This window comes from Lepidochelys kempii, chromosome 19 (assembly GCF_965140285.1).
Source record: "Lepidochelys kempii isolate rLepKem1 chromosome 19, rLepKem1.hap1, whole genome shotgun sequence".
NCBI lineage: Eukaryota > Metazoa > Chordata > Testudines > Cheloniidae > Lepidochelys > Lepidochelys kempii.
The window spans coordinates 11,301,431-11,327,871 of NC_136398.1; the positions used below are offsets into that span (position 1 = coordinate 11,301,431).

The 26,441-nt window shown below is 43.3% G+C and overlaps 1 protein-coding gene across 9 annotated transcripts in view; it reads left to right on the top strand.

Annotated features, from left to right (window-relative positions):
- The window catches only part of PHACTR4 (phosphatase and actin regulator 4), a 99,518-nt gene that overhangs the window by 35,829 nt on the left and 37,248 nt on the right, over positions 1-26,441 (top strand). For 5 of the 9 annotated variants that reach the window (XM_073317315.2, XM_073317317.2, XM_073317316.2 and 2 more), the window contains one exon: positions 815-861. In XM_073317315.2, the coding sequence (XP_073173416.1) occupies positions 846-861 (16 nt within the window). In that variant the 5' untranslated portion in view covers positions 815-845. Of the gene's footprint in view, positions 1-811; positions 862-3,001; positions 3,073-9,145; positions 9,426-26,441 lie in introns of those variants that run through there. The other 4 variants (XM_073317322.2, XM_073317312.2, XM_073317321.2 and 1 more) reach the window with 4 other exon arrangements.

Below are 26,441 nucleotides of genomic sequence, written 5' to 3' on the forward strand. Positions count from 1 at the left end.
CTTAACATAAATTGTCAATTTCACATTTAATTTCATAGATTTCTTTAAAAAGGCAGTTTAAATAGATCCAATTTTAATGTTTTACATAATCAATTTTTATCCATCCTGTTTATAGGTTAAGGTACACTGCCCTGGGAATACAACCACGATTTATCCATGGAAGAAGTGTTTGACGCTTTATTTGTTAATAAAGTTGTAGTTTTATATTTTAACTTGTCCACGGCATAGTAGTCTCCGTATGCAGAACACACACCGCATGCATGGCACTTGGAGGTTAAAGTGGTGTTAATAACTTTCATTTTTATCTTGCAAATATATTCTTGTGTATGGGATGGCTAATGCTCCTGCATTAGTGCTGAAAGGGGGAGGTTTCCCAGACTTGCGCTCTCCTGGGGCAGATTTAGAACCTGCTAGTACTGCTGTCTCCTCTTTTGACTTGCATCATCTCGGCTCTCCACCTCAAATATTGCATGTGCATTCTGTGCTGTGCCTGTGGGGCCTGTTTGAATGGAACAGCAACAAAAGAGAACTGTTCAAACCCAAAGCATTCTGAAATCTGAAGCTCCCTGGAATTAGTTCACCATGATAGGACTTATCACACTTTTGTGCTAATGGGGTGGATGTCAGTGTGTTTCTGTCTTGTTCCAAAATTGCCAGATAGGGTTCCCTAACCTGGGGCTCAGTTACCTGCCTGTTGGTTAAAGACTTGGTTAGCCACTATTGATAGGGAAGCTAAAGTAGACTAAGGCTTTGGTAAAACTCAGGATTTTTCTGCTATCAACTTGCACTTACGTTTTGTTTTTTCTCTCTGCAGGAATTTTTCAGAAAACTAGCGTACCACAGGAATGGAAGAAAACGCTGGTAAGTACTCTCCTGAGTTCCCATACCGCAATTTGTTGGTCTTTTTTCCTTCAGCCCTGGTTCTCTTGCATTTTCATATCAAAATGGTACTTCCTTAATTTCTGGGTCTTGAACCATAAATGTCCAAATGGTAGGATAGAAGACAACCAGAAAGATAAGAACTAATGCTGTTTAGCACCTTTGCAGCCTTCAAAGACCAGATTCGGATCAGTTAAAATGTTGTAAATCTGGACTAACTTTATCAGAGAGAGTCTGGATCTCAAAGGTGAAAGGGATCAGAATTGATTCTGCAATCCTCAAAGCACTTTACAGGCAAGTAGCCATTACTGTTTTACAAATGGTGAAATTGAAGCTTGTCCAAAGCCACACGGCAGTTCTGTGGAAAGACCAGGCTTAGAATACAGTAGCTCCTCGTGCCATATTTATTCCCCTAGACTGTGCTGCCATGTGAAGGATGTAGGGTGAGCTGTAGCTCACGAAAGCTCATGCTCAAATAAATTGGTTAGTCTCTAAGGTGCCACAAGTACTCCTTTTCTTTTTGCGAATACAGACTAACACGGCTGTTACTCTGAAACCTAATTTAAAAAGGTGATTTTAGAGTAATTGCCTTAGGCACTGCATGACTTGCCCTGAGGCAAACTGATCAACACGTTAGTTAAACCTAATCTGTGAAGCAAACTGGATTTGGCCTCAGTTCAAGTGGTAGAGACCTGCATAGAATAAGGGCTTTAATGGCCTTTTTCTGAATGGCTAAAAATCATTGTCAATAGGCAATAGAAAAAGGCAGCCACCTGGCTAGAAACTACTTTTTTTTTTTTGGCAAACATTTCATCTTCCCTTCATCAGAAGGAGTCAATCTCTCTCACCCATCCACCAATACAAATTTGTGTGCATTTCACCTTACATCCCACTGAAGTATGGTGTTACTTCATTCCATGGCTGCCAGCTAACATCTTAAATGACGAATCACAGAAGATGAAGTCATAGCAAAGATTATCCTTGGCTTGGCACTGGATATACAATGGTCCCTTTTTAAAAAGTCTCTCTAATTAAATTACATTTAAATGCCAGCCATTTATTGGCTCACTTGTGGTTTGTATTGAGCTGTGACATAAGCGAAGTAATAAAGTTGCGTGACCACAAATCTTGCCTTTGGGCCATCCTCACAGAGACAAATTATATCACCCTTAACTAGGGAATTGAGTGGTGTTCAACAGTGGCATTATCTTAGTGCAACAATGGCAGCAGCCCTTCTTGTGAAGGCCAAGTTAGGACTTTGTGGAAAACTGATCTGCTGGACCCGAATGGCTCAGCTGGAGCGGTTACAGCCTTTTCTCTGTGCCAAAGTGAATATGCATAGAAACTATGGTCAAATTCCTGGTAACAAGTTACTGCTGTGCACTGTAATAGCCTGTAACGTGAATGCTTTTTTCATGCTATTCCCCTTTTCCTCCAAAAAAGTTGCTTTGGGCCATGTTAAACTAACTTGCAACTGACAACTTTTAAAGTAAATGACTTCAGTGCTGGTAATAGATGCTGGAGGGATGGCCATGGGGATGGAATCTTTCCGTTTATCCACAGCACAGCCCGCAGCAGTGCAAGTTTCTGTCACCACTCCAGTATGCCTCAGCTGGCACTGAAGGGACTCTTCTGGGGGTGGCTGCAATGCAGATTGGGTTATTTAATTCATCCTGAGCCTCTCTGCTGAGACTACCAGCAACCAGTTTGTGTCCATGTCACAAAAGCCATCATCTGTCCACTGGCAACTGGACTTTGACCTCAAGCTCATTTTACAGAGGCCAGCAAGCAGCCATCAGATTACAACAAATCTAGCTCACTCTTGACCTTGACTGCTCTAGTGACTTGGAGGTGGAAAGCACAAAATCTCATTACCGTTTTCCTGAGCCATGTAGAATCACCCACCTCCCCCCCCCCATTTGAACGCTCAGCAGTACAAGTGCGAGAATGGTTATATTTTGCACTTCTACTCAAAAGGTCAGTGGCTGTATTTTATTTCAGCCTGTTGTGACTCTGTAAACCTACTGGTTTATATAGTTAACGTTGCTGGAAACAATATGAGGTAGAATAAACAGATGGGTCTTTGATTATTATTGTTTTTTTAAATTACTTTGCTTTTAAGGAGGTTCATTCTCCAAGTGCTACTAAATTCAGGATTCCTGGGTTCTATTCCTGGCACTGACTGGAGATGAGGTAAGGCTGAGCTTTTAACTGAAGGTGCTGTGTGACTAGCTGAGCTGAGGCTGGCTCCCTTTGTTTTTTCAAAGCCTAGTGACTTGATAGATTCCTGTCCTTAACCAGTTGTATATTAACCGCCTTCACAATACTGCATGGCTGGCTTTTGTTTTGACTGTATTGGCACATGTTCAGAGTCTGCTCTGAATAGTATTGCAATGCACCCAAGTGGCCACTGGGACTGTACGATTAGTCATAATTCCTTTCAGTCACCCGGCTTCACTACCCGTGCATGGGTAGGGATGGAAGCTCCTTTTGGCTGGCTGCCGTGGTTAATCAAAAATGACAGATTTGCTGCTGCCTTCAGATTTTAATTCATGATCATCAGTGAAGGCTACTCCGAGCATCCCCTGTAGACAATTCTAGTGGAGTTTTAGTATAGCATTGAGCTCAGCTCTTCCACTCAGGTCTAGAGGGAAAGGAATATACAGGACTCCTGGTACTCTTACTAACTGGTGATGTGAAACCCACCAAAGAGGAAGAAAAATCTGCAGGGATGGAAATAACATGGTTCTGGGTAGGTGCTGAGGCACCAAGGTGACTAGTTTGGTGTTAAATCCTAGTCAGGGCATATACATGTATTCATTTTCCATGTGTCAGGGTTGGGGGAAGCTTGCTAGTTTTCAGGTTTAACTCCATGAGTGAGGCAGGAGAATGGATGCTAATCAGTGATACACAACAGCCTAAATATGCACAGGAAACGGTGGGCCAAGTCCTACTGCTTCTTTGCAAGGCCTTGAAGAGATCCCACCTACGCAAGGGATCTGTCAAGGAAAATATTGTTGGAATACTCAGCTAATTTAGTTTTTCCCTTCTCAGGTCCTTCCTGTCAGCACGTTGGGGGTGAAGTTTTGCTAGCGGCCATATTCTATTTTTAGAGTATATTTCTGCTGTTCCATTCCCAACCCACGCTACATCAGCATCCAGTCCCTCCCACTCAAAAAATAACATTGTTTCTTGGATGCTCTTAAATTAGTTGGTCTGGGATCCTGTGTGGTGTGTTTTTTGTTTTTTTTTAAATGTAGAAGTCTTTTCTAGTATTGAGATCTAGCATTTTATCTGTAGTAGTTCCATGATGTGATCTTAAGAAGCAAATAGTTTAAGCATCTTATTTTCTCTTTTCGGCAGTGGAAATCTCATCTTAAGCCCATGGCTATTTGGAAACTCTGCTGTGGTCTTGAGATGAAATAATGCGGAAACAAACTGCTAGTTCGCTTTCAATAGCAATTGAACTAACCATTTTTGAACACTCGCACAGAGTTTATTTGCTGTCTTTTTTTCATGGGGAAGTGTTTGTGGGCAGCGTCATTATGTCCTTTCAGCTGCCTGTGAAAACGTTTGGTTTTCTGATGTCGGAATTTTTGCTTCCTTCTGAGACTAGGAATTTATTTGGCAATTATTGGGAGGACCTTTTTGTAGCTCTCCTGTCTTGAGAGCAGAGGATGCTGATGGAATTGCTGTGCTTGGAAGTTTTACTAGAACTCGATTAAGGATTTTATTGCTACCAGCCGTCCAGACTATAATCTTGTGTTCAGGATCGGTGAGGCATGCTAGGAAGCTGTCATGTTGTGCTGTTAGTCAAGCAGAAATGCATGCTGGGGTAGTGCAGACTCTTCTGTACCCACAAGCTTCTTCCAAGAAGTCTTCTTGCTTTCTCAGAGATGGCACTGAAGATATTGCTGAGGAAACTTCTGTTCTGTCCTATTTCATTATTCAGGATTGATTCCCTCTTCAGTTGATTCCTCTCCCTCTTCAGTTCCTGCCATGCCACTCTTTCCAATTGCTCCCATCTTTTAAGATGTGCTTGGAGCAGCCACAGTATTCAGTGTCTCTCCCTCTCCTCCTCTGTGCAAGCTAATGGGTAATTTGTTTGAGACTCCATTGTAGCTGCTGGGCTAAATGGCCACAAGTTAGGAAGCTAGTACAGTAAATATCGCCTGTTGCTTTTCAGAGTTTAAACTCTCTGGGAGGCACTATAATCTGGTGAGAGGAGGAGGCTAGTAGTCAGGATACCCACATCTAGTTCCTAGTTCTGCCACTGGTTCCCTATGTGGCGTTGGGCAAGTTACTTAATTCCTCTGTCTTCACCTGCACAAATGGGGATAATTCTTGAGGTGCCTTGAGAGCCTCACATGAAAAGCAGGAAGTAAGTGGGGTATACAATTCTTCCATATGTATGGATGATGGTATTTTTAAATCCTCTGTTTAAGGTGTGTTTAGAGAAGCTATACTCTAAATACACAAACTCTGGTCCCTGCTGTTTAATAACTGTCCTATGTGCAGGGAAGCCAAGATTAAAGGAGTATGATGAGGTTTTTCAATACTTGATTGTCAGGAGGACTGTTCTTAATTACTGTTTTTTTCCCCCAGAGATTATTGAGCTGAAAGACAGGGTGGGTGCTGTAACAAAGACACTATGGTGGCCAGAATGATATGACTCCTGTTCTATCAGATGCTTCAGTCGTGTTCCAGCGGCCTCTGCCGCAGATAGCTAAAAATAACATTTACTTCAATACTCTATAGTCACCGGTTGCGAGGTGGGGTGTAGGTGTGTGGCTTTTAGCTTCCCATGGGATTTCTCACTGTTTCTTGTTTTAAACATAACCTGCCAGGCTTGATGTCTCCAAGTAAGGCAGGTGGTTGGTAGGATAGAACAGAACACTCTGGACAGGTAAAGTCTGTTATGAACAAAACAAAACTGGTTAACATAGCAAATAGAAATGTTTTCTGCCCCCACTTTAAATGGAGCTGCCAATGTTTTTCTTGCTGTTCCTTTGTGTATATGCCTTCACATAACAAAGGAAAATTCAAATGCGTTTATGAAGCCATTTGTGGTAGCAGCTGTTAAAAAATAAATAAAATAATATGAGGGCGTGCTTTATAGAATATAACACTTGACTGATAGTTTGCCAGTGTGAATCCAGCCCAGGTCCGTAGTGACTACAGGTTACTACCTGGTGACTGAGGTCTTATATGAAATGAGGTGGACATGTCAATCCAGTATTTGGTGGGGAGAGGAGTCCACAAGAACCACAGAGATAAGTAGCACTAACTGGCACCTTCTTGGGCAGAAGGTCTAAGGATTTAATTGGGCTTGTAGACGGTATTCCCCCATTTTGCTCTAGTGATGGTCACTGCAGGTTCAGGGTTAAAGCACTTTGAACAGGACATTGTGCTAGGGATATACTTGTCCTTTTGCTGCTTGTCACCTGATCTCCAGAAAAATTGAGGACCCCCATCTCCAGGGCTATCTGGCTCTTTTCACCATCCACACTTATTTCCACATGAATATATTACACTTTAAAATGGAAAGGAATGGTGGGGAGAGGGAAGCACTGTGTATTGATCTCCACCCTCTCCGTTTGCTGGGGGACTCCTATGAATGGACTGCCTCTGATTTGGAAACCAGAGGTTTCTTGAACTTGCTTTAATGTTAGTACTGTATTAGACAGCATCCAAGTGGGGAATCCCCTTCTGATGATTAAAAGTCTAACTAGAAGTCAGCTGCCTATAGATTGATGTAAGAATAGACCTTTAATGGTGCACAGACATCTCTAGAGAAAACCTGTCTGAAAGCTTTTACGGGCTTCTGTGCAAAAGAGCTGAAGATGCACTTCTGAGTTTTAGACTAAAGCTCTGGAGAAGTCCTGCCACTGTTGTGAATGGTCTCCTGTTTTGAGCTGTAAAGCAAATTAACTGACAAGCCATCAGAATGTTAGAATACTTCAGTGGTAAGGCTTACAGCTGTTACCCACTTTCCCCACCAATCTCCTTAAGAATGGCAAGCAGCCAATGAGAAGAATATCATTGTAATCTATTCCACAATGCAAAGGATGGGTTCTCTTCCCTCCCTCTCTTCTCCCCCCCCTCCCCATCATACCACCTGCGATTCTATCGTGGCGTTATGGTGCTTTGTAAATTGAGTAATGTAAACTGTGTATATGATTCAAGAGATAGTTAAGTGCCTGAGATTAAGCGTATTTTAATTTCAGTGGAAGTTTGCTAATTTACAAGCACACACAAAAAGGCAGGATTTCATCATTAGTAAAGCTTACTAAGAAATGGAAGTGATTTCATAACACCTCACAACCTTTTAACAAAATACAGTACAGAACACTTGAAAGAGTTGTCATAAATAATTAAGTTGACTACACTTGTCCAATTAACAAAGTACCGTGGGATGTATTAAGCTGGTGGCTTTTTGTTTGTGTTCTTAAATTTGCAGTGGGTATTCCAGTTCTTAGTGACATTGTTTTCGAGTGTTGGCTGTGTGCTCAGGGCAGCTAGATGAGAAACAGTAAAGGCATCACTACTTGCCACATTTGCAAATATGTCAGATCAGTTGATCTGGCAATAGAAGGAATCCCAAGTTGATGTATGGACTCTGGCTTCTTTCCTTTCCAGGTCTGTAAGTGGGAATTACAAAGTTATGTGCTGAGTCTCTAGAGACTTTGTAACTTTGCAGTACCCCATGGCCAGTGACTGATAAAGCTGTTATAGCACGTAGCCAAGTCTGCAAATAGCAGTTTGTACAGAAGGTTCTGTGTTGGGGAAAGTGCAATTTAAACCTGCTAGTTTCATGATTGAGTGCCTAAGCTGTGCACGTACTGGCGCTGACCTTCAGTTTTGGTCATTGTGGGCGTCAGGAGATCTGGATTCTATTTTGAGGTCTGCCTTTTTCCTTGGGTGGCTTCCACTGCCTCCCTGTCTGGAGGGTTTAGATGGGGGAAGTTAACTAGCTGAGGCGAGTTGTCTGGGGGGAGTAAGCTCCGTTTAGATGCAGGGTAAGTGGGAGCTTTGGATAAGTGGAATTGTCTTGTATCACGTTTTAAAAAAAAAAAATCTTCCCTGATTTCCTGAAGGCTTTTTCCCCCTGTTTTGCACTATACTGTGCTTAAATGGCCCACAACAGTGGCTGAGGCTAAACTCCATGTAGACCTCGTTGTTTTCTCTTTAAGTAAACTGAATGTTGTCTCTCCTTAGAGTTATGGCCTTGGTGCTTTGTGAAGAGCATTGGTTGAACAAAGCTACATTATGGGCGCCAGCATGCTGCGGAGTTAGTGCTGATCGACAGCGAGGAACTCTGCTTGGTTTCTAACTGTGTTCTTGGTTATCGCCCTGTTGTCATCTCCTTATCACTGATTCTTGAGAGCACGTTGAAAAAGAACCCTGGTTCTGACTTCTGAAGCTGGTTTTAGCTTCCTAAATGCTTTTCAGTTTAACAAGAAACCTGCAGAAGGCACCTGGCACTCTCCTTGGAGCTGTAAAACTCTTTACTGGTCTGTAAAAGCGGCAGAGAGTCCTGTGGCACCTTATACGTATTCACCCACAAAAGCTTATGCTCCAATATGTCTGTTAATCTATAAGGTGCCACAGGACTCTTGGCCACTTTACAGATCCAGACTAACACGGCTACTCCTCTGATACTTTACTGGTCTGTGTGCGCCTAAAGAAGAATAATCAATGTTCATGACCCTGACAGATTTTTTTTTTTGATCGCGGCTCAGGTTAGGGAGTACTTCTGTGACTTTTGTCTAGTTCAGGCTGCTTCTTCCTTGCTTCAGAAAGCATGTCTTCTGTAAAGTACCTTGAAAATGGGAAGTGACACACTTTTGTTGCTGGACTATAATGAAGGGTTTCTTATTAATCTCTCTAAAAAGCAATTATATACTCATTTGAGTGATTAAATTCAGCTTTATTAAATGACCTTTTGGCCTGTCTCAAGACTGAAGCTTCAGACATTGGGCTTCAAAGTCTGTTACAAAAGAGGGTCCTGGATCCTTTGTCAACTCCTATCTAGGTATTTATCTGACCGTCCTCCATAGTATCAGAGTGCCTTTGTCATGAATAGATTTCATCCTTGCAACACTCCTGTGAGATAGTGAAAATTGCAGAAAGGGAGCTGAGGTATAGGGTAGGTTAATGATTACTGAGGTTTTTACATTCTTCTCATCTCAACTTGAAGCGCTGTGATTTGTCTGTTTTAGTTGAGGACTACACAGGGCTCCCCTTAGAGGCTGTCAGTGCTGCTCTTTAGTTGATTGGGTTTGTTCATTTCTCCCCTCTCCCTGAACCTGAATGCACTATCTTAGCAGAATTTCACATTTATCCTGGAAGTTGTCCTGTGTCTTGTGTGGGTATGTCCGCACTGTAGAGAGGACCCTAGGCGATCAGCACCATGGTTAGCCTCGCTCGGTTGTAAGTGGACACGGGAAAACAAGACTCAAGTCACTGTGTCCTCACTGGTGCTGCACTCTCCAGTGTGTTGCTAGAACTTCTTGGGTCATATCTCATGGTTCTTAGTGATGCAGGTAAGGTAATCCCTTTGATTCTTTCCCAGTGAATTGTGGGAGAACTTATGTCCTTTTAGGTATGTGGGAGATTGTGGGAAGGCATTGGAGGACTATCAGCACTCAAGTGGTATAGCTTATATCCTCACTGTAAAGTGGGCTGTAAGCAGCACGTTGGCTGTAATCTATACCCCCAGCTGGTCTGGATTGAAAGTACCACCGTGTTTGGGTGAGAGGGTTTTAAGTGTGAATGAGAGCTGGGATAGGGGCAACAGCCAAGTAAGAGCCTGAGTTTTAGCTCTGCAGTGGAGACAAGCCCTGTGTCACAATGAAGAGCACTGTTCGGTAAGTTTGGGATTGTGAAACTTTCTTGGGAGCACTTGCTGGTGGTTGGTCCATGCAAAGTGAGCCAGTTCCATGGGGCTGGCTTTGATGCTTCAGACAGCATAGCTGCCTCTCTGAGGAGATGCTACTGTGTCTGGAAGAAAACTGGAGCTACTCTGTGATCAGCACAGCCGCATCCTTCTTCCTACCCTTCTCTTTGTTACTGCCTCTTGTTTGTTCTGGATTGTTACCTTTAGACTGCTAGGTCTCTAGCTGTACTGTAAAGCATTAATGCACATTCATAATGCTAGATGAATAGTAAACAATGTCCCAGAGGAGCAGGACACCAGATATCAAGTGCAAGGGGGTAGTGGGAGGACAAATAGAAACCTGGACAGCGTATCCCAGGGGAGAAGGGAACCCAGCAGCTGGGCTGCATGTGGAGGAAAGAGGACAAGTTGGGAGGAAAGGAAAAAGGGACCAGCAACAGGCATTATTTGACATATCTGCTTTTCCATGGCTCTCCTCACAATAATAGCAAAACATCTGAAGCATTACTGAATGGATTCTTGCAGTACCCTGGGAGGTAAATCATTACCGCTATCCTCACCTTGTAGAGGAGAAACTGAGGCACGGAGCTTAAGTGACTTGCCCAGGGGAGTCTGGCAGAGCTAAGAACAGAATTCAGATGTCCTGAGTCCTAGGCCAGTGCCTTAATCCCAAGACCTCCCCCATCATCTCCGGGGAAGGGTGAAGTACAAGGCGGAGGCAGAAATGAACTGAAGAGCAAAAGGAGACTGATCAGTCCTTTCTGAAATAGCTGTTCCCAAACTTTGCCTGTGTGACTTCATTTTCAGACTTACTGATCCCCTCAGCCCCCTTATTCTATCACTAGACTCGCTGCTGGAGTCTGAGCTGCAGGTGGTGCTGTGCGAGCCCGAACAGGAATATGTGCCCGACAAAACAGCACGCTCCATGTGTCATGACCTTGTGTGCCAGGTTGCACGTACAGAGGATGCCATATTATAGAGCAGGTCCTGACATGTTTGTAGTTGGTTTGTATCTTCAGTCACGTTCACGACCCCATCTGTTGATGCCGTGGTCACACTTGGGGTCACAGCCCATAGTCTGGGAACCGCTGAGTTAAACACTTACCTCATTCACAAATACTCTTTTCTACCTAAGCGATACTGCCACGTGGTGGTCGTGAATGGGAGAGGAAGTGGCTAACTGGACTCAAGATGTAATCTACACTATGAAAGAGTTTAAGAATCCTTGTTACTGGTCACCTAGCCATCCCCTTAATACTTACAGCGCAGTACTATTAAGTGTGACACAATATGATCTAGTTTATTTGAGCATCTTGTGCTGCCTGTTTGCTTTCCTTTCATTCTTGTAATGTAGTGTTCGTACATGACTTGGCTCTGATGTGTGTGTAATGATATCTGTGCAGTTAGAGCAAATGCAACATCCATTCAGTGGTTGTCTCTGCAGATATGCTCAAGGCTAACTTGCTCTGTGTACAGAAATGTTCTGTTGTGTACTTGAGTGCATTTTATAGCCTGGTAGCTGTGCAGTTGGACCACTAGAGGGCAGACATTACTTAGTTTGCAGTTTGTAGGCTGTAGAAATGGAATGGGTACATTTAATTGGGGGGCAAACAATGGTTTCTTGTCTGATTCTTTTCTTCTGAGCTTTCCAGTTGTAATGAAAGGTTTTACTTTTACCCTTAGTGGCTTGTCAGTGAGTCAGACTCTTTGCTTTGTAAAATGAGGTGCTGCTGAATGAGGTGAAGGTTTGCCTAATATCTGCTTCCTAAATCTGTTTTTCTGATTTTGTTCCTTTTCATGAGAAGTAAAGTCACGGACAGTCTCCATTCAGAATCTGTTTACCAAAAGACTATAGCAATTCCTGCAAAACCAGGGATTTAGTATAGAAAAGCTGGTAACTTTGGCCCCAGTCCTGGAATTTGATCCATGCAGGCAGACCCTGACCCTACATAGCATCCACTGATTTCACTGGGATGAAGAATTGGTGCAAAGGTTTCCCTGTATGGATCAGACTACAAGATCAGGGCCTTCACTTGTAGATCTGCCTGTTTGCATCTTCCATGAACAAGTAGTTTAGCTAAAACTGGAACATGATTTTAAAAAATAAATCCAAAACAACAAAACCTGCAGTCAAGTTGTAGCCAAATGATGGTGGCAATGGATGCTGAATTTTACCGGCTGTAAGCCAGTTTTAAATCTTGAGTCTGGCTTGAAAGCGGGTTATAATTGCTTGAGGATAGGGACGAAAGAGTACGAGAGGCATAATCCATGTTGTGCTCCACAACAAAAGCCTTCTCCCCCTGCACTTTGAAATGTGGAATTTAATAATTTCTGCGCATTCTGAATAGGAATCTTACAGAAAAAAACAAGGCTCAGTCCTTTATATTTCCACTGTGGTTACCCCCTCTGACTAGGAAACAGCCCAATGCACTGTTTGCTTTGTTTGTTTGTTTTTCCCTCTCCTCCTATGGCGTGGCTGCAATAAGGGATTAATTTACAAGGCTCGCCTTCCAGTGAGTCATCAACTGGCAAGGAGAATGGGTTTGGAAGGTTAGGGAGTGATCCCCATTAGATGAGTTTCTGGTAAACTGCTTCACAAAGGGGCAGGTTACCTTCTATGGTGGAAGTTGGGATGTGTTTATTATTTTCTCTGACAGATCCTCCAGTTTGATAAATGTTTTAATAGCAGCAATAAACATTACCTTGCGTGTTTATTTCAAGGTGTTCATATAAAAGTGAAAGAGACTTCCTCCATGCCGGCTGCCTTAGGAGTGGCTTAAAGGAAGAGTAAATACAGTCCGTGCTGTCCTTTTTTTTGGCTGCTTGTTGAACAAGACAGTGGGATCAGAACTGAGAGCTTGTCTGCTGTCCAATGCTGCATCGGTGCAGCTGCGCTGCTGTCGCACTTTAGGGAAGACGCTACTTCACCGACAGGAAAGTTCCTCCCATCTGCATAGTTAGGTACCCTCTCACCGAGGTGGATTATGTTGACAGGGCAGTCCAATGGAAACCTCAGCCAGTGCAGTGTCTGCTCTTCAGACATGTCAATAACAAGGGCTCATTCCACCGTGCGTTTCTAAGAATTTGAAAGTGCAAGAAGATAAACCTTACTTTGTGGGCATTAGAAGCATGGAAATGAGTCCTGTGTGCGCTGTTCCATTTTCTTTGTGCTAGGGCAGCATGCTTCCTGGCATTCACTGTTTTTCTTTCCAGATGCATTAATTAATACACAAAACAAGGCTGGTGGAATCCTGGAAGTTACAGATGGATAAGGCCCAATTAGATCAGCTACTAATGTGGCTGCAAATGTGGGATTGTTCCTTACAGAACATTTGTGGGTTGTCCAATTTAGCTTTTAAATTCCAAGTATGGGGTGGGTTCAACTCCCCTTGAGAGTCTGCTTCAGGGATGTCAGGAAGCTTTTCTTGATTTTCAGGTTCTGAGAATAAATTTGAATTCCAGGGGGCTTCTTCAGATTTGCAAAGTTTGTCCTTTTAATCCTTCAGAAACTGTATAGCTATGGGAGGTTAACGGCTAACTTTGCTTGTGGCAAGCCTTTTCCCCCTTCTGGCGTGAATCCATAAAGACCCACTGAAGCCACAATTATTGACATTCAGTGAACCCCATAACTGCATTCCTCTGGAAACTGTGTAAAAATCAATTTGAAGACATAATTTTTGCCAGTTTTCTCTCTCCCTCTTCTGTGCATACCATGGTACCAAATACAAAATGAAGAAACTCACTAAAATCAAACCCATAATGGGCTCTACTTTCCACCACTTTTAATGATCTATTTAGGATGTTTTAAAATTATATGGACCTAATCCTCCATTGCCCTGCACCTGTGCAGGCCCTTACACCAGTGCAGAATGCATGATATACTCTCTGCACTTATCTAAATGGCTGCGCGAGGTGCTGGGTGGAAAAATCACGGCATAGGAAGTGATTGTTCTTCCCTTCTTACTGAGGGAATGCTAAAGTATGGGGGGAATTTAGACTCCCATTAGTGCTAATTAAGCAAGTAGATACTCAGTTCCTTGGTGCAGGTACACAGACACTGTACTGGGCTGAAGTACCAGTGCATTGCAGGGAGCTGGTAATATTTTGATTTGGGGAGGAAAGGAAAAATATCTCTCTGAATTTAATTAAGTTGAAAATGCTGATACTAATGAATTACACAAGCTTCATGTTGGGTGGGGGGAATCCCCCACTGAATCAATGACCTGAGGACTTTGGGAGTGAAATTCTGCAATTAGCAGGATCAAATGATGCTGAACATGAAGTTAATCTCATTATCTCTCTGAAATATTGAGCAAACTGCTTGTGCCCTCTGTAATAGGATTGTTCCACTGAGTCTGGTGTGTGCGCTGTCTCTCCATTTGTATTTTCTTATCTCTAACATCCCCACCCCTAGCCTGGAATCAAGTTTGACTAATCCTCACAGAGGCTTATTCTCCCAATGGGTTGTATAGCATAGTTCTTCACTGATTTTTGAGTTGAGAAAATGTATCTGTTGGGAATGGACATGCTGCTGTCAGGAACATGGAAGACCCAAGGAGCTATGTTATGTTCACAACATGCAAACCAAAATTAGATAAATACTCTTTCTGGAAGACTGTAATGTAACATGACTTTATTTCTTAAAATCCAGAGCCCTAACATACCAGAACCGAAAACAGACTCCCTAAGGCACAGAGGCATAATTCACCCCACCTTGCTCTATGCTGGCTCTTGCAGACTGGAAGACTGAAGACTCAGACCATAGGCTTCCTTACAGAGCCACCTAACCTGAAAGCAGCACCATTAAATTCCTTACCCTTAAAGTGAGAGCTCGAAATTTTAACACAGCTTTACAATATTCCACAAACTCAAATTGCAGTTCTACTCTAATGAACGACTAAAAATGCCCCCTTCTTATTCAGCATCCTCCCTGTGTGTTTTCACTTATTTCTTTTGGCACTAGTTACATAAATACATAGAATCATAGAATATCAGGGTAGGAAGGGACCTCAGGAGGTCATCTAGTCCAACCCCCTGCTCAAAAGCAGGACCCATCCCCAATTAAATCATCCCAGCCAGGGCTTTGTCAAGCATGACCTTAAAAACTTCTAAGGAAGGAGATTCCACCACCTCCCTAGGCAACGCATTCCAGTGTTTCACCACCCTCCTAGTGAAAAAGTTTTTCCTAATATCCAACCTAAACCTCCCCCACTGCAACTTGAGACCATTACTCCTTGTCCTGTCCTCTTCTACCACTGAGAATAGTCTAGAACCATCCTCCCTGGAACTACCTCTCAGGTAGTTGAAAGCAGCTATCAAATTCCCCCTCATTCTTCTCTTCTGCAGACTAAACAATCCCAGTTCCCTCAGCCTCTCCTCATAACTCATGTGTTCCAGACCCGTAATCATTTTTGTTGACCTTAGCTTGACTCTCTCCAATTTATCCACATCCTTCTTGTAGTGTGGGGCCCAAAACTGGACACATGAGGCCTCCAGATGAGGCCTCACCAATGTCGAATAGAGGGGGACGATCACGTCCCTCGATCTGCTCGCTATGCCCCTACTTATACATCCCAAAATGCCATTGGCCTTCTTGGCAACAAGGGCACACTGCTGGCTCATATCCAGCTTCTCGTCCACTGTCACCCCTAGGTCCTTTTCCGCAGAACTGCTGCCTAGCCATTCGGTCCCTAGTCTGTAGCTGTACATTGGGTTCTTCTGTCCTAAGTGCAGGACCCTGCACTTATCCTTATTGAACCTCATCAGATTTCTTTTGGCCCAATCCTCCAATTTGTCTACGTCCCTCTGTATCCTATCCCTGCCCTCCAGCGTATCTACCACTCCTCCCAGTTTAGTATCATCCGCAAACTTGCTGAGGGTGCAATCCACACCATCCTCCAGATCATTTATGAAGATATTGAACAAAACCGGCCCCGGGACCGACCCTTGGGACACTCCACTTGACTCCACATAACTTACAATTATTTAATGGAGTTCTAGATTCATGGCCAAGTTATGCCCTCCATTAGGACAACCCCAACTGAGTTCTGGTTCTGTTCTTAGTTACAAAGATGTAACTGTAGATGGAACTTGGTCAGCAAAATATCTTACAGGCAATGAAGAAGCAGGATCCAGAACGAACCAGACCCTAGATTGTTTTTTCTCACTTCCAAAGTCATTTTTGCTCTTCTAAACTGAGCTGGTTCTCTTGTGATGCAATAAAATGGAACCCCCCTGTGCATGGCTGTTTTTTAGTGACTTTACAGTAGAATGGCACTGTCACGCTGTCTGCAGTGGCTAATGACTGTGAGGACCTCCTTCAGGGCAGACACCCCAAACTGGTGGTGTGTTCTAGAATTAGATTTCACCAAGCCAGTGACAAATGTGAACTCCTGGATCACTATACCAGTCTTACCATGGAGTCACAGACTGTCCCCCCTAGACCCTCCAGACTGTCTTGCTACCCAGACAAACTAGACTTTGTGATAAAAGGTCATTTATACCAAAATCACATCACATTTATGTTGCTTCCAGTTCCAAGAGACCAGTCACTTGCCTCAGATCAATTAATACTCTAGATCTTATATCAAAGATTCTGTAGCCACTTCTATAGTAAACTAACTAAAGGTTCATTAGCTAAGAAAAGGAAATGAGTTATTGAGAGGTTAAAGTAGGTAAAATATATGTACAGGTGAGTCACCGTTTGTAATTCCAAATGATGGCAGTGATGTAGTTAGCTACCGGTTTCCCAAAAGTCTTTTCAGGGTTCCCAGATTCGATGGGGATCTCCCCTTTGCATCTGGGACACTTCCCTGTAAGAGTCCAAACAGTTCAGAGATGCAGGATCTTTTCTTGAATCCATCTTTCTAGGTTCTTCTCACAGAAAACAAGCTGACAGTGTCACAACCCACATGGGCTTTTCCTTTGAGAGGGAGTGAAGAATGCATTTTGAGTCTTTGATCTCTGATCATCACACGCAGTGACCATTTGCTTTGAAATTAGCTCTTTTCTGTTACAGTTCTTTATTTGCTTTCCACAAGTCGTCTTTATTGTTTGATGGGTTATTTAGTTACAGGGGTATACAAAATATAAATGTTTGCTACTACATTATAATGCAGTATACTACATTATTATAATACAGGTAAGTGAAAACAATGCAAATAACATCCTGCTAGTTTTCATGAAGGGTAAACACCAAATACACTCTTATACACTTAACAATGACTTTGATCTATACTAATACACAGATGAATTGGCCTGGGGCTCTGGCATGAGCTGGCACCTGGTCTGCCAGGATCACAGGCACTTTACATGAGTACCCAGTAAGTGAGCAGATGTTTCGTATAGCAGCCAAAAATATCCCCAAATGCAGGAAAGTCCCTATAAAGGGCTGCTTGCTTTTAGTGCCAAGTTTTGATTTTACAATAGAGATTTTATAAACATTTCAATGAAAATGATTTTTTGTTTAAAGTACAGCTACATTGCCATAGCAAACAAATTACCTTAAGAGTAAGCCTGTTACTTTGACTGTGCCAAGGTTGTATTCCTCTATCAGTGTATCGTGGATCTCCAATACAGAAATTCCTTGGGGGGTGGCAGAGCTAGGAGCATAGTGTTGCTTTGTACAATATATATTAGCATGGAACATCTTGACCTCTTCCTGTCCCCTGTCGCCAAGCAAGTCCATTGTGGACCTATCTGAACATGGGTAACCTATCTGCAGTACAGTAGAATGTATTTCATATGAAAGTGCCATGCAAAGCTCGCCAGGAGATTAATCTCTACATGCAAATGATCTCTGTGTGAGTTGCTGCATCACACAGACATGTAACGGCAAAGTGTGAAATCTACAAAGGGTGCCTTGGGCAGAGGCAAGGGTATTCAAACACTAGTGCTCTGGCCAGTCCAGTGTCTTAGAATATGTTCAGAGCAGCAGGACTAGCATTGCAGTTTCTGTGCTTCAAAGCTTTTCTTCCATTGGCTGGCAGGATCTGTGAGCAGCCCTGAAATTGTCCTCAGTTTCATATGCAAGGTCTGCTAAGTGCACTCTCTTCAGGAGTGACTCTTGATTGTGACTGTCAAGGTTCCTCCCCACTCTGAACTCTAGGGTACAGATGTGGGGACCTGCATGAAAAACCTCCTAAGCTTATCTTTACCAGCTTAGGTCAAAACTTCCCCAAGGTACAAAATATTCCACCCTTTGTCCTTGGATTGGCCGCTACCACCACCAAACAAATACTGGTTACTGGGGAAGAGCAGTTTGGAAACGTCTTTCCCCCCAAAATACTTCCCAAAACCTTGCACCCCACTTCCTGGACAAGGTTTGGTAAAAAGCCTCACCAATTTGCCTAGGTGACTACGGACCCAGACCCTTGGATCTTAAGAACAATGAACAATCCTCCCAACACTTGCACCCCCCTTTCCTGGGAAATGTTGGATAAAAAGCCTCACCAATTTGCATAGGTGACCACAGACCCAAACCCTTGGATCTGAGAACAATGAAAAAGCATTCAGTTTTCTTACAAGAAGACTTTTAATAAAAATAGAAGTAAATAGAAATAAAGAAATCACCTCTGTAAAATCAGGATGGTAGATATCCTACAGGGTAATTAGATTCAAAACATAGAGAATCCCTCTAGGCAAAACCTTAAGTTACAAAAAAGATACACAGACAGAAATAGTTATTCTATTCAGCACAATTCTTTTCTCAGCCATTTAAAGAAATCATAATCTAACACGTACCTAGCTAGATTACTTACTAAAAGTTCTAAGACTCCATTCCTGGTCTATCCCCGGCAGAAACCAGCATATAGACAGACACACACACCCTTTGTTTCTCTCCCTCCTCCCAGCTTTTGAAAGTATCTTGTCTCCTCATTGGTCATTTTGGTCAGGTGCCAGCGAGGTTACCTTTAGCTTCTTAACCCTTTACAGGTGAGAGGAGCTTTCCCCTGGCCAGGAGGGATTTCAAAGGGGTTTACCCTTCCCTTTATATTTATGACAGTGACTGAAAGGATTGCACTATTCTCATGAATGCTTTTTGGCTAATATTTTGGTCTGATGCCATTGGCACCCAATATTGTGGTGGTTGGTACTAGATTCCACTGTGAGGGGGCAAGGAAAGGCTTATGTGGAATGAAGGGGAGGATACTGGACCTTACTGGGAAAACCTATATAGTGACATCTGGAGGATGGGCAACTTTGTAGCCAGCTGTTAATTTCGCAATGATATAATCAGTCAGATCTCCTTTGATCTCAGTCAGTGTTATCTCATCTCTTGACTGTTTCCTTGAATTATGTAGAATGGCCTTGACAGTGTAAACAATTGCCATTGCATTGTCTCAGAAGCTATATGAGTCAAACACAGTGCATAAGCAGTTCTGGATATGGAAGCCAGGCCTGCATCATATTTGGCATTTATTGCATTCTTCCATCTCAAAGGTGCTTGACAAACATTGATCCTCCTCACTCTGTGAGATAGGTATGCAGTAGCTCCATTTTCTCCAGGGGGTAACCTTAGGCTAAGTGGCTTGTCAAAGGATATAGAAGATTTGGTGTCGGATGGTGTTGGACTCAACAGCTCCTGACTTCCACTGCTGTGTGCGGGCCACTGAACACTGCCTCTGTCAATTTAAAATGCATGGGGAAGTTCTGAACCCAAGCCAGGAAATTATTGCAATAGTAGTATTCGTTATCCTTGACAGTTGTTGTCATTTATCAGAATTCAGCCCACTCTGAAACCCATTGACATAGCACTGTCTACATGCGGGGTTAGGCTGGGATAGCTGCGTTGCTCAGGGGGGTGGATTTTTCAGCGATGTAGTTATACTGATATAGGACAGTAGTGTAGACCTGGCCTAAGGCTCCCACTGTTCCTGCCAGCCGTAGGAAATTGTAAGAGAAGTCTATTGTGGACAGAGGCACCCAACTTACATATGCTTTTCACTCTTTTAGGTCTGTTTGGAAATTCCAACCCAAGGGGATATAGAAAGTGGGGATATCAGAAGATGTGAGATTAAGCAGCACTTTAATCAAGTTAGTGAGGCATTTGGCGGCATGCTTATCCCTCACTGCTACTAGGCAGGAGTGACTTGGTGGCTGTGCAGCAGTGTTCTCAGTGAGGGTCTGTCATGCTCTTACTAATCACTCTGACGTTTGCATGTGTGGTGCTCTGGACACTCACCATCCAAGTTAGTCCTTAATAGTTTTATAAACTGTATTAATTTGAGTGGCTAGATCATCTCCTCAAGTGTTATCTAGTTCCTCAGGTAAATATAGAGTGGGACCTGTATTAACTTGAACCACACAAAGTTGATAAACTGGAATGGTTCCTTTTGGAGCCGTGTCTCTATTAGTCAAATATTTATTCATGAATTGTTTCTGAAGGCATATTTGTGCAATAGACAGGGAGATCAAACCTGTAATTATGTGCTAGCTTCATGCTGATGGAGATTCCTAGTAAAACAGAAATCACTTACAGAAGGAAGCTTTTAAACATTGTGTTTGTGTGTGGATCTAAAATACTATGCAGTAGTTGCAAAATTTCAATGTTTAGAGGCATTTTGAGTTACCTAGGTGAAAAAGTATCTTCCTCCCTGAATTTCTGACTCTTACAAGTGATGGAGTTTAGCCAAGTCTATTTGCAGTTCCTTTTAAGAGTGAAACAGTGGTGGGGAATGTTGGTTTCTCTTCCAAATGTGTGTGCCCCAAATGATCAGAAGCAGACACTGTTTGTGCCTAACTTGTCTTGCATTTTAACAAGGGGTTCCTAGTCTAGTCAATTAAAATTGAACAGATGCCCTGTGGAAGTTGGTTGTACCCCAAAAGGTTAAACTAAAGCACTTTTATCCATTTCCCTAGTCAGAGCCACGTATGTGAAGGATGGTAAGATTCCCTTGCATTGTCTGGTTCTATTTCTCCATATTTTATTAACTTGCAAAGAGTGTAATTTCAGTATATCAAATTCTGGGCAACTTTAGAAATGAGGGATAGTGGAGCTTCCTTCTCTGAGGTATACATATAACAAAGGCACTTAATGTTAGAGTAAATGCTGTAATGTTTCATGGAGTGACCCTTTCTAGGGCGCGGCAACAAAAGGGGAACTTAGTTGCTGAGACTTTGTGGGAACTTTAAAAAGGAAATAAAATTTTAGAGTGTGTAGAAAGCTCTTCCCACCACTCTTCTCTCTGTTACCATAGGCAGTGTGGGGATGCATTCAACTCAAGCTGGTAGTTTGCCACCTTGATGCGCCAGACTAAAGTTAGTTTGGATGGTGTCTTAAGTACTTCAGAATGATGTGCAAGAGCAGGCTTGTTAGCTGTTGGGCCACAAGCTGTATTTATGCTGACTAACTTCTAGGGTTAAAGCTACATCTTTACTATGTTTAGAAGTTTACAAAGGATTGTAGCCATAAACATTACTAGTAATAATTAGCTTTTATAACTTCTGCATATCTAGTGCCTGGCCACACTAGTCCCTTTACTATCCAAAAGGTTGCAAGGAAGGTCATGCAGCTTTGCTAAAGGAGTCCTTTTTTAGTTTTGCTATTTTTTCGGCATTTGACTCTTAAGCTCTCAGGACAGGACTCACATACTTTGTGCTCAGTAAAGTGCCTACCATAAATTGGTGATCCAACCCTATCTGGTTACCATGTTCACAGTATTTTGCAGCAATTATTCCTGTATTTTGCCAGCTGAGTGTTGGTATATGAATATATTTTGGTCTTAAAAGGAAAGAGAATGTATTTTAGATGCATGCTACAACTGTTTCTCATACTATTCCCCTTCATCCAGTGGTTTGCATTAGGAGGAACTAGATGACCTCCTGGTTTCATAGAATCATAGAATCTCAGGGTTGGAAGGGACCTCAGGAGGTCATCTGGTCCAGCCCTCCCTGCTCAAAGCAGGACCAATCCCCAATTTTTGCCCTTGATTTTTGCCCCCTAAATGGCCCCCTCAAGGATTGAACTCACAGCCCTGGGTTTAGTAGGCCCATGCTCAAACCACTGAGCTATCCCTTGCCCAACGTTTCACTCTGCATATCCTGCTTCTGACCGCTCTTGCTCTTTGAGAGAGGAGATGGTGGTTTTAAATGAGTAAAACGGGGGGGGGGGTTTAAAGTTGTGTGTAATGGAAAACTTAAAGGTAACATGTTTCCATATTCCAGTTTGTTGTGCCCTCCAGTAATGCAACTTGAATGTGACAGGTGGGCCCCCTATACCTGATTGCTTGCATATCAGTAGAACATGCTATCAATTCACTGCTTGTTTGGTGCTTTGTTGGAATTTATCCTGCTGCTGTACTTTTGTCAGCTTTTGACCAGTATTTACTTTAATACTATTTCAGAATACTCTGAGGAGCAGTTGGAATCTGCCTACGAGAGTCCATAGCCTAGAGACAGTATAGTCATGAATACCTGAAATTATCGTGACTTAGCCAAGATGTGCCTGGATCTCAAATTTTGTTTATAAGTTCCAGAATGCAAAGGAGTGCTCTACTGTCCATCAAAAATATTTAGCGTACATTTTAACTATGATGGATGGAGAAGAATGGAAGAAGACGTGAAAATCACTCCACATAAAATCTGCTCTTATTTTGAATTGCATTTCTGAGCTTTAGCCTCATTAAGTAGAATCAGGCTTATGGCCATAGAACCACCAACTTGACACCCAGGCATCTATGCACAGAAGTGTCTTGTAAGCATTTTAGCTGGGATTGTGACAGAGGTTTGCAAGCATCCTGGGTGCTCTAGCCACCTGATCAGTATAATTCTCAGATGCATGGCCTACCTAGCACTGGTATCCAGTATGTGTTAAGTAGGGAGCAGCAGCACTGTGGCTATCCTCAACTTGTTGGATCACAACTCCTCCTCCCTTTCACTTTGAGATCAGGAAGAAGCTGGAGTTATTGAGTAATCACTGGATACAAGGCCAGCAAACTGCTTGAGGAAATAGGAGTTTCCCAACTGGAAACTTAATAGGAAGTTCACAAGGAAAGCGGGTGACTAGTAACTGGCTTACCGCACTAACCTAGTGTGCCTCCAGCACAGAAAAGTATGATCAAAGTATCCAAAATCTAAACGGGATGCCAGTTGACTTGTGAATAAGCTTTCTTATGATCTGTGTGAAGAGGAGGAGATCACATGCTGCATTAACTGTTGTGACCTTTTAGATTTACTACCCACCTTTCCAACCACTTACTCACTTTACATTGGTTGGTCAGTCGTAGCGAATACCGTTTCTAAATGTTTGTGCAAAGTGTAATGGGAAATCAAGTCAAATGGCTTTCATAGCACCTTTGAGGAACTTTTACAGATACTCAGCACTCTGTGAATTTTCTAGTTAATTCATTTCTTTGGATTCTCCTAGCTATATACAAAATCCTGCAGACTGTCTAGCATGCAGTGAAAACATTGTCCTTCAATTGAAATGAACAATGATTGGGGGAGCGTGCACGTGTGTGTGAGAGAGAATTAAACACAGAGAAACTTTGTTAAAATATGTTCAGTGTGTTATCACTTCCCCCTCTCTTTCCCCTAAAAGGATGTTTATAAGGGATAGCTCAGTGGTTTGAGCATTGCCTGCTAAACCCAGGGTTGTGAGTTCAATCCTTGAGGGGGCCATTTAGGGATCTGGGGCAAAAATTGGGGATTGGTCCTGCTTTGAGCAGGGGGTTGGACTAGATGACCTCCTGAGGTCCCTTCAAACCCTGATAGTCTATGATTCAAAATCCAGTACGGTTGCCTTATCTTTTTAAAAATTAGTACATTTACCTTGGGGTAAGAGTCCTGTTTTTTACCTAATCTCCCTGTAAGGTATGCTGTCACTGTGTTGCTGACAGGCTCTGAAGGAAAACACCCAGTATCGTTCATTTGTTTTGAATGGACTACTCAAGCTTGTGTGGAGTGAGTAATGCAATCCTCCCTTCTTTAACTCTGCTATGGAGCAGAAATGTCGGAGTCACTGTTCTGTTTCACATTACAGTCAGAAACTAGTGTGAACGTCTGTGTCCACATAGAGTAGCTGGTGCTTGTGATCATGATGGGTTTCAGGCTGTAAAAGCAACTCTGTGACCTGTCTCAAAGTAGAGGTACATAACAACCAAGTTCTCCAGTCAAGGTGGTTTCCTGTATATAGCGCCGAATAGAAGGCTTTCTGTGGAGGATGTCCCTAGTACCTCTCTACAGTCCACACCTAGCCGCAGTTTGCAGCTCTTTGCTGTGTAATCAATATACTCATATGTCTGGGAGCAGATATCAACACTTCCGCTCTGGGAAGCATTACTGTGAGCAGTATTGTCATCCTCCTCGATTATGATTTATAAAAGCTGCTGTATGCACAATTTTTGTACTGTTTTAACTAGATTGGCTTAGAAACGATATAGAAAAAGTTGTCCCAATAGAGGTACCTTTATATCCTTATAACTGCAGCTACACTAGGGAATTGCACAAATCTCTCTTCTTCTCTCCCCCCCCGCCCCCAGTGTTGTATAGTTGACTTTTGCTGGAAGTTTCATTACTCAGTTTTGTTTATAAAAGGGCTTGACGGTTGAATGTTGCTGCACCATAGCTACTTTTGCTGTTCTGTCACAGAGACTTTATTGGACTAGATTCAGCCCTGCAACTCCCACTCAGTCACCAGGAGTAATTATAACTTAGGCCATGTCTAAATTACAAACTTTTGCTGATGGAAGACACATCAGTATGAAGCAGTCGCAGTTAGCCTGTCGCTCATATGCGTGCGTCCTTGGCTCCTTTTGTTGATGGTGCGTATACTCGCCAGGAGTGCTTGTCGATGCACAGTGTAGTTATCCCGGTGTGCAACCCACCACTGTCTAGCACACTATCTTTTGGGGAGTTTTGGCAATACATGGTGGGGCAGAAATGAGTCTCTCGGGCCGACTGGGAGCAAGGGGTCAGCTTGCCAGCATGCCACGGTCTCCATCCCATAATGTCATCTATATCCCATAATTTTTGTTTTTTAAAATCCCACTAACCCGTTCAGCCCTCCTAGCTGTCCTCCATCTCTTACAGAAGCATGGAGCCTGCACAGGTCTCTGCTATTGTCATAAGTGTTGCAAGCACAAGATGTACAAAGGTAGATTTTGTGGAGGGCAGATTGCTGTGGGACATAGCGAGAACAAATTAAAGATTGTTTTGTGGCGTTCGTGGAGCAGCTGCAAATGGTGGAGTGTCGTATCTGGGCCTGAGACATTAGCATTGACTAGTGGGATTAGCATTGACTAGTGGGATTGCATCATAATGCAGGCTTGGGATACTGAGCAGTGGCTGCAGAACTTTCAGATGCACAAGCCCACGTTCCTGGGTCTCTGTGTTGAGCTTGCTCCATCTCTCCAGCGCAGGAATGCTGGAATGCGAGCTGTGCTGGTGGTAGAGAAGCGAGGGGTGATCACGCTATGGAAACGTGCAATGCCGGATTGCTACCAGTCAGTGGGAAATCATTTTGGAGTTGGAAAATTCACTGTGGGAAATTAATGGAACAGAATTTAACAAGGGAAAAGAACATTCATGTCCGTTTCAGATACACATGCAGCAACCGTGGCTTTCACAGGTCAGGGTATGTGAAGCTGTGATTGTCCTTAATGTCCCTCAGTGTGGAGTGGTTGGGGTAGGGACGTGGTCCTATGCCTCATGGAATGTTAAGGCAGGGGTGTGGGGAGGTGCTGTAATGGAGTTCTCCATGGCTTGCAAAGGGAGGTGAGCCTGTGACTGTTGAACCAGTAGGTCCATAAGAGTCTGCAGCATCTGTGTTTGCTGCTGGAGAAACCCCATTATGTCCTGCACCTTTCTTCTGTCTGCTGTGTCCTTCTTCATGCAGTCTGCAATATCACCCTCTAGGCCCTCTGTTCATGGTCTGATGCAGCACTGGCTTGCATGATCTCGCTGAACATTTCCTCCTGTGTCCTCTTCTTTCTCCTCCTTATCTGGTTCAGGCAATTCCACGAGTGTGGAGGGAGAACTCCTCAAAAGTGCCATGGCAGCAGCTACAGATAAAACACAGAGGTACCATTGTCAATATAGTCACAACAGAAAGCAAAAGCTAAGATTCAGAACTCCCTTCCCTTGCTCCCCTAAAGATTGATACAAGATCTGCTTATTGACACTTCTGCTTTGGAGTGCTTGTGTACGGCTCTACTCACAGCTCCAGCCATGGTGTGTATGGCTCACCATGGGCAAGGGAAATGAGGAGATAATTGCTCGATTGCATGAAACTGAGCATAGGGCAATGGCAGTACAGTACATCACTGTAATGGAAAATACATGAACACACTTACTCAAGGTTCCTTCCCCTGCCTCAGGCTTGCTTGTGCTTGACTTCCAGGACTGATGGCTCTGTTGTGGAGTCTCAAACGGGTCCTGGCTTGTGGCATATCTGGACACCTCTTCCCCCACCCTCCCTGGTCACATGTCCCCCTTCTTCCCCCACTTGTCCTCACTGTTCATGCTGGGGGCCTGTGACTTGGGCTCCTCAGAAGTATCCACGGTGGTGTGCAGGGTGGTGGTGGGGTTTCCACCAAGTATGGCTCAGCACTGGACTGACTCTTGGCTTCCCTGGCCTTCTGATACACCTGCCACACTTCCCTTGCTTTCACGCAGCACTGTTGCTGAATCGGGTTGTCCGCCTTCTCTTGCATCCCCCATGTAA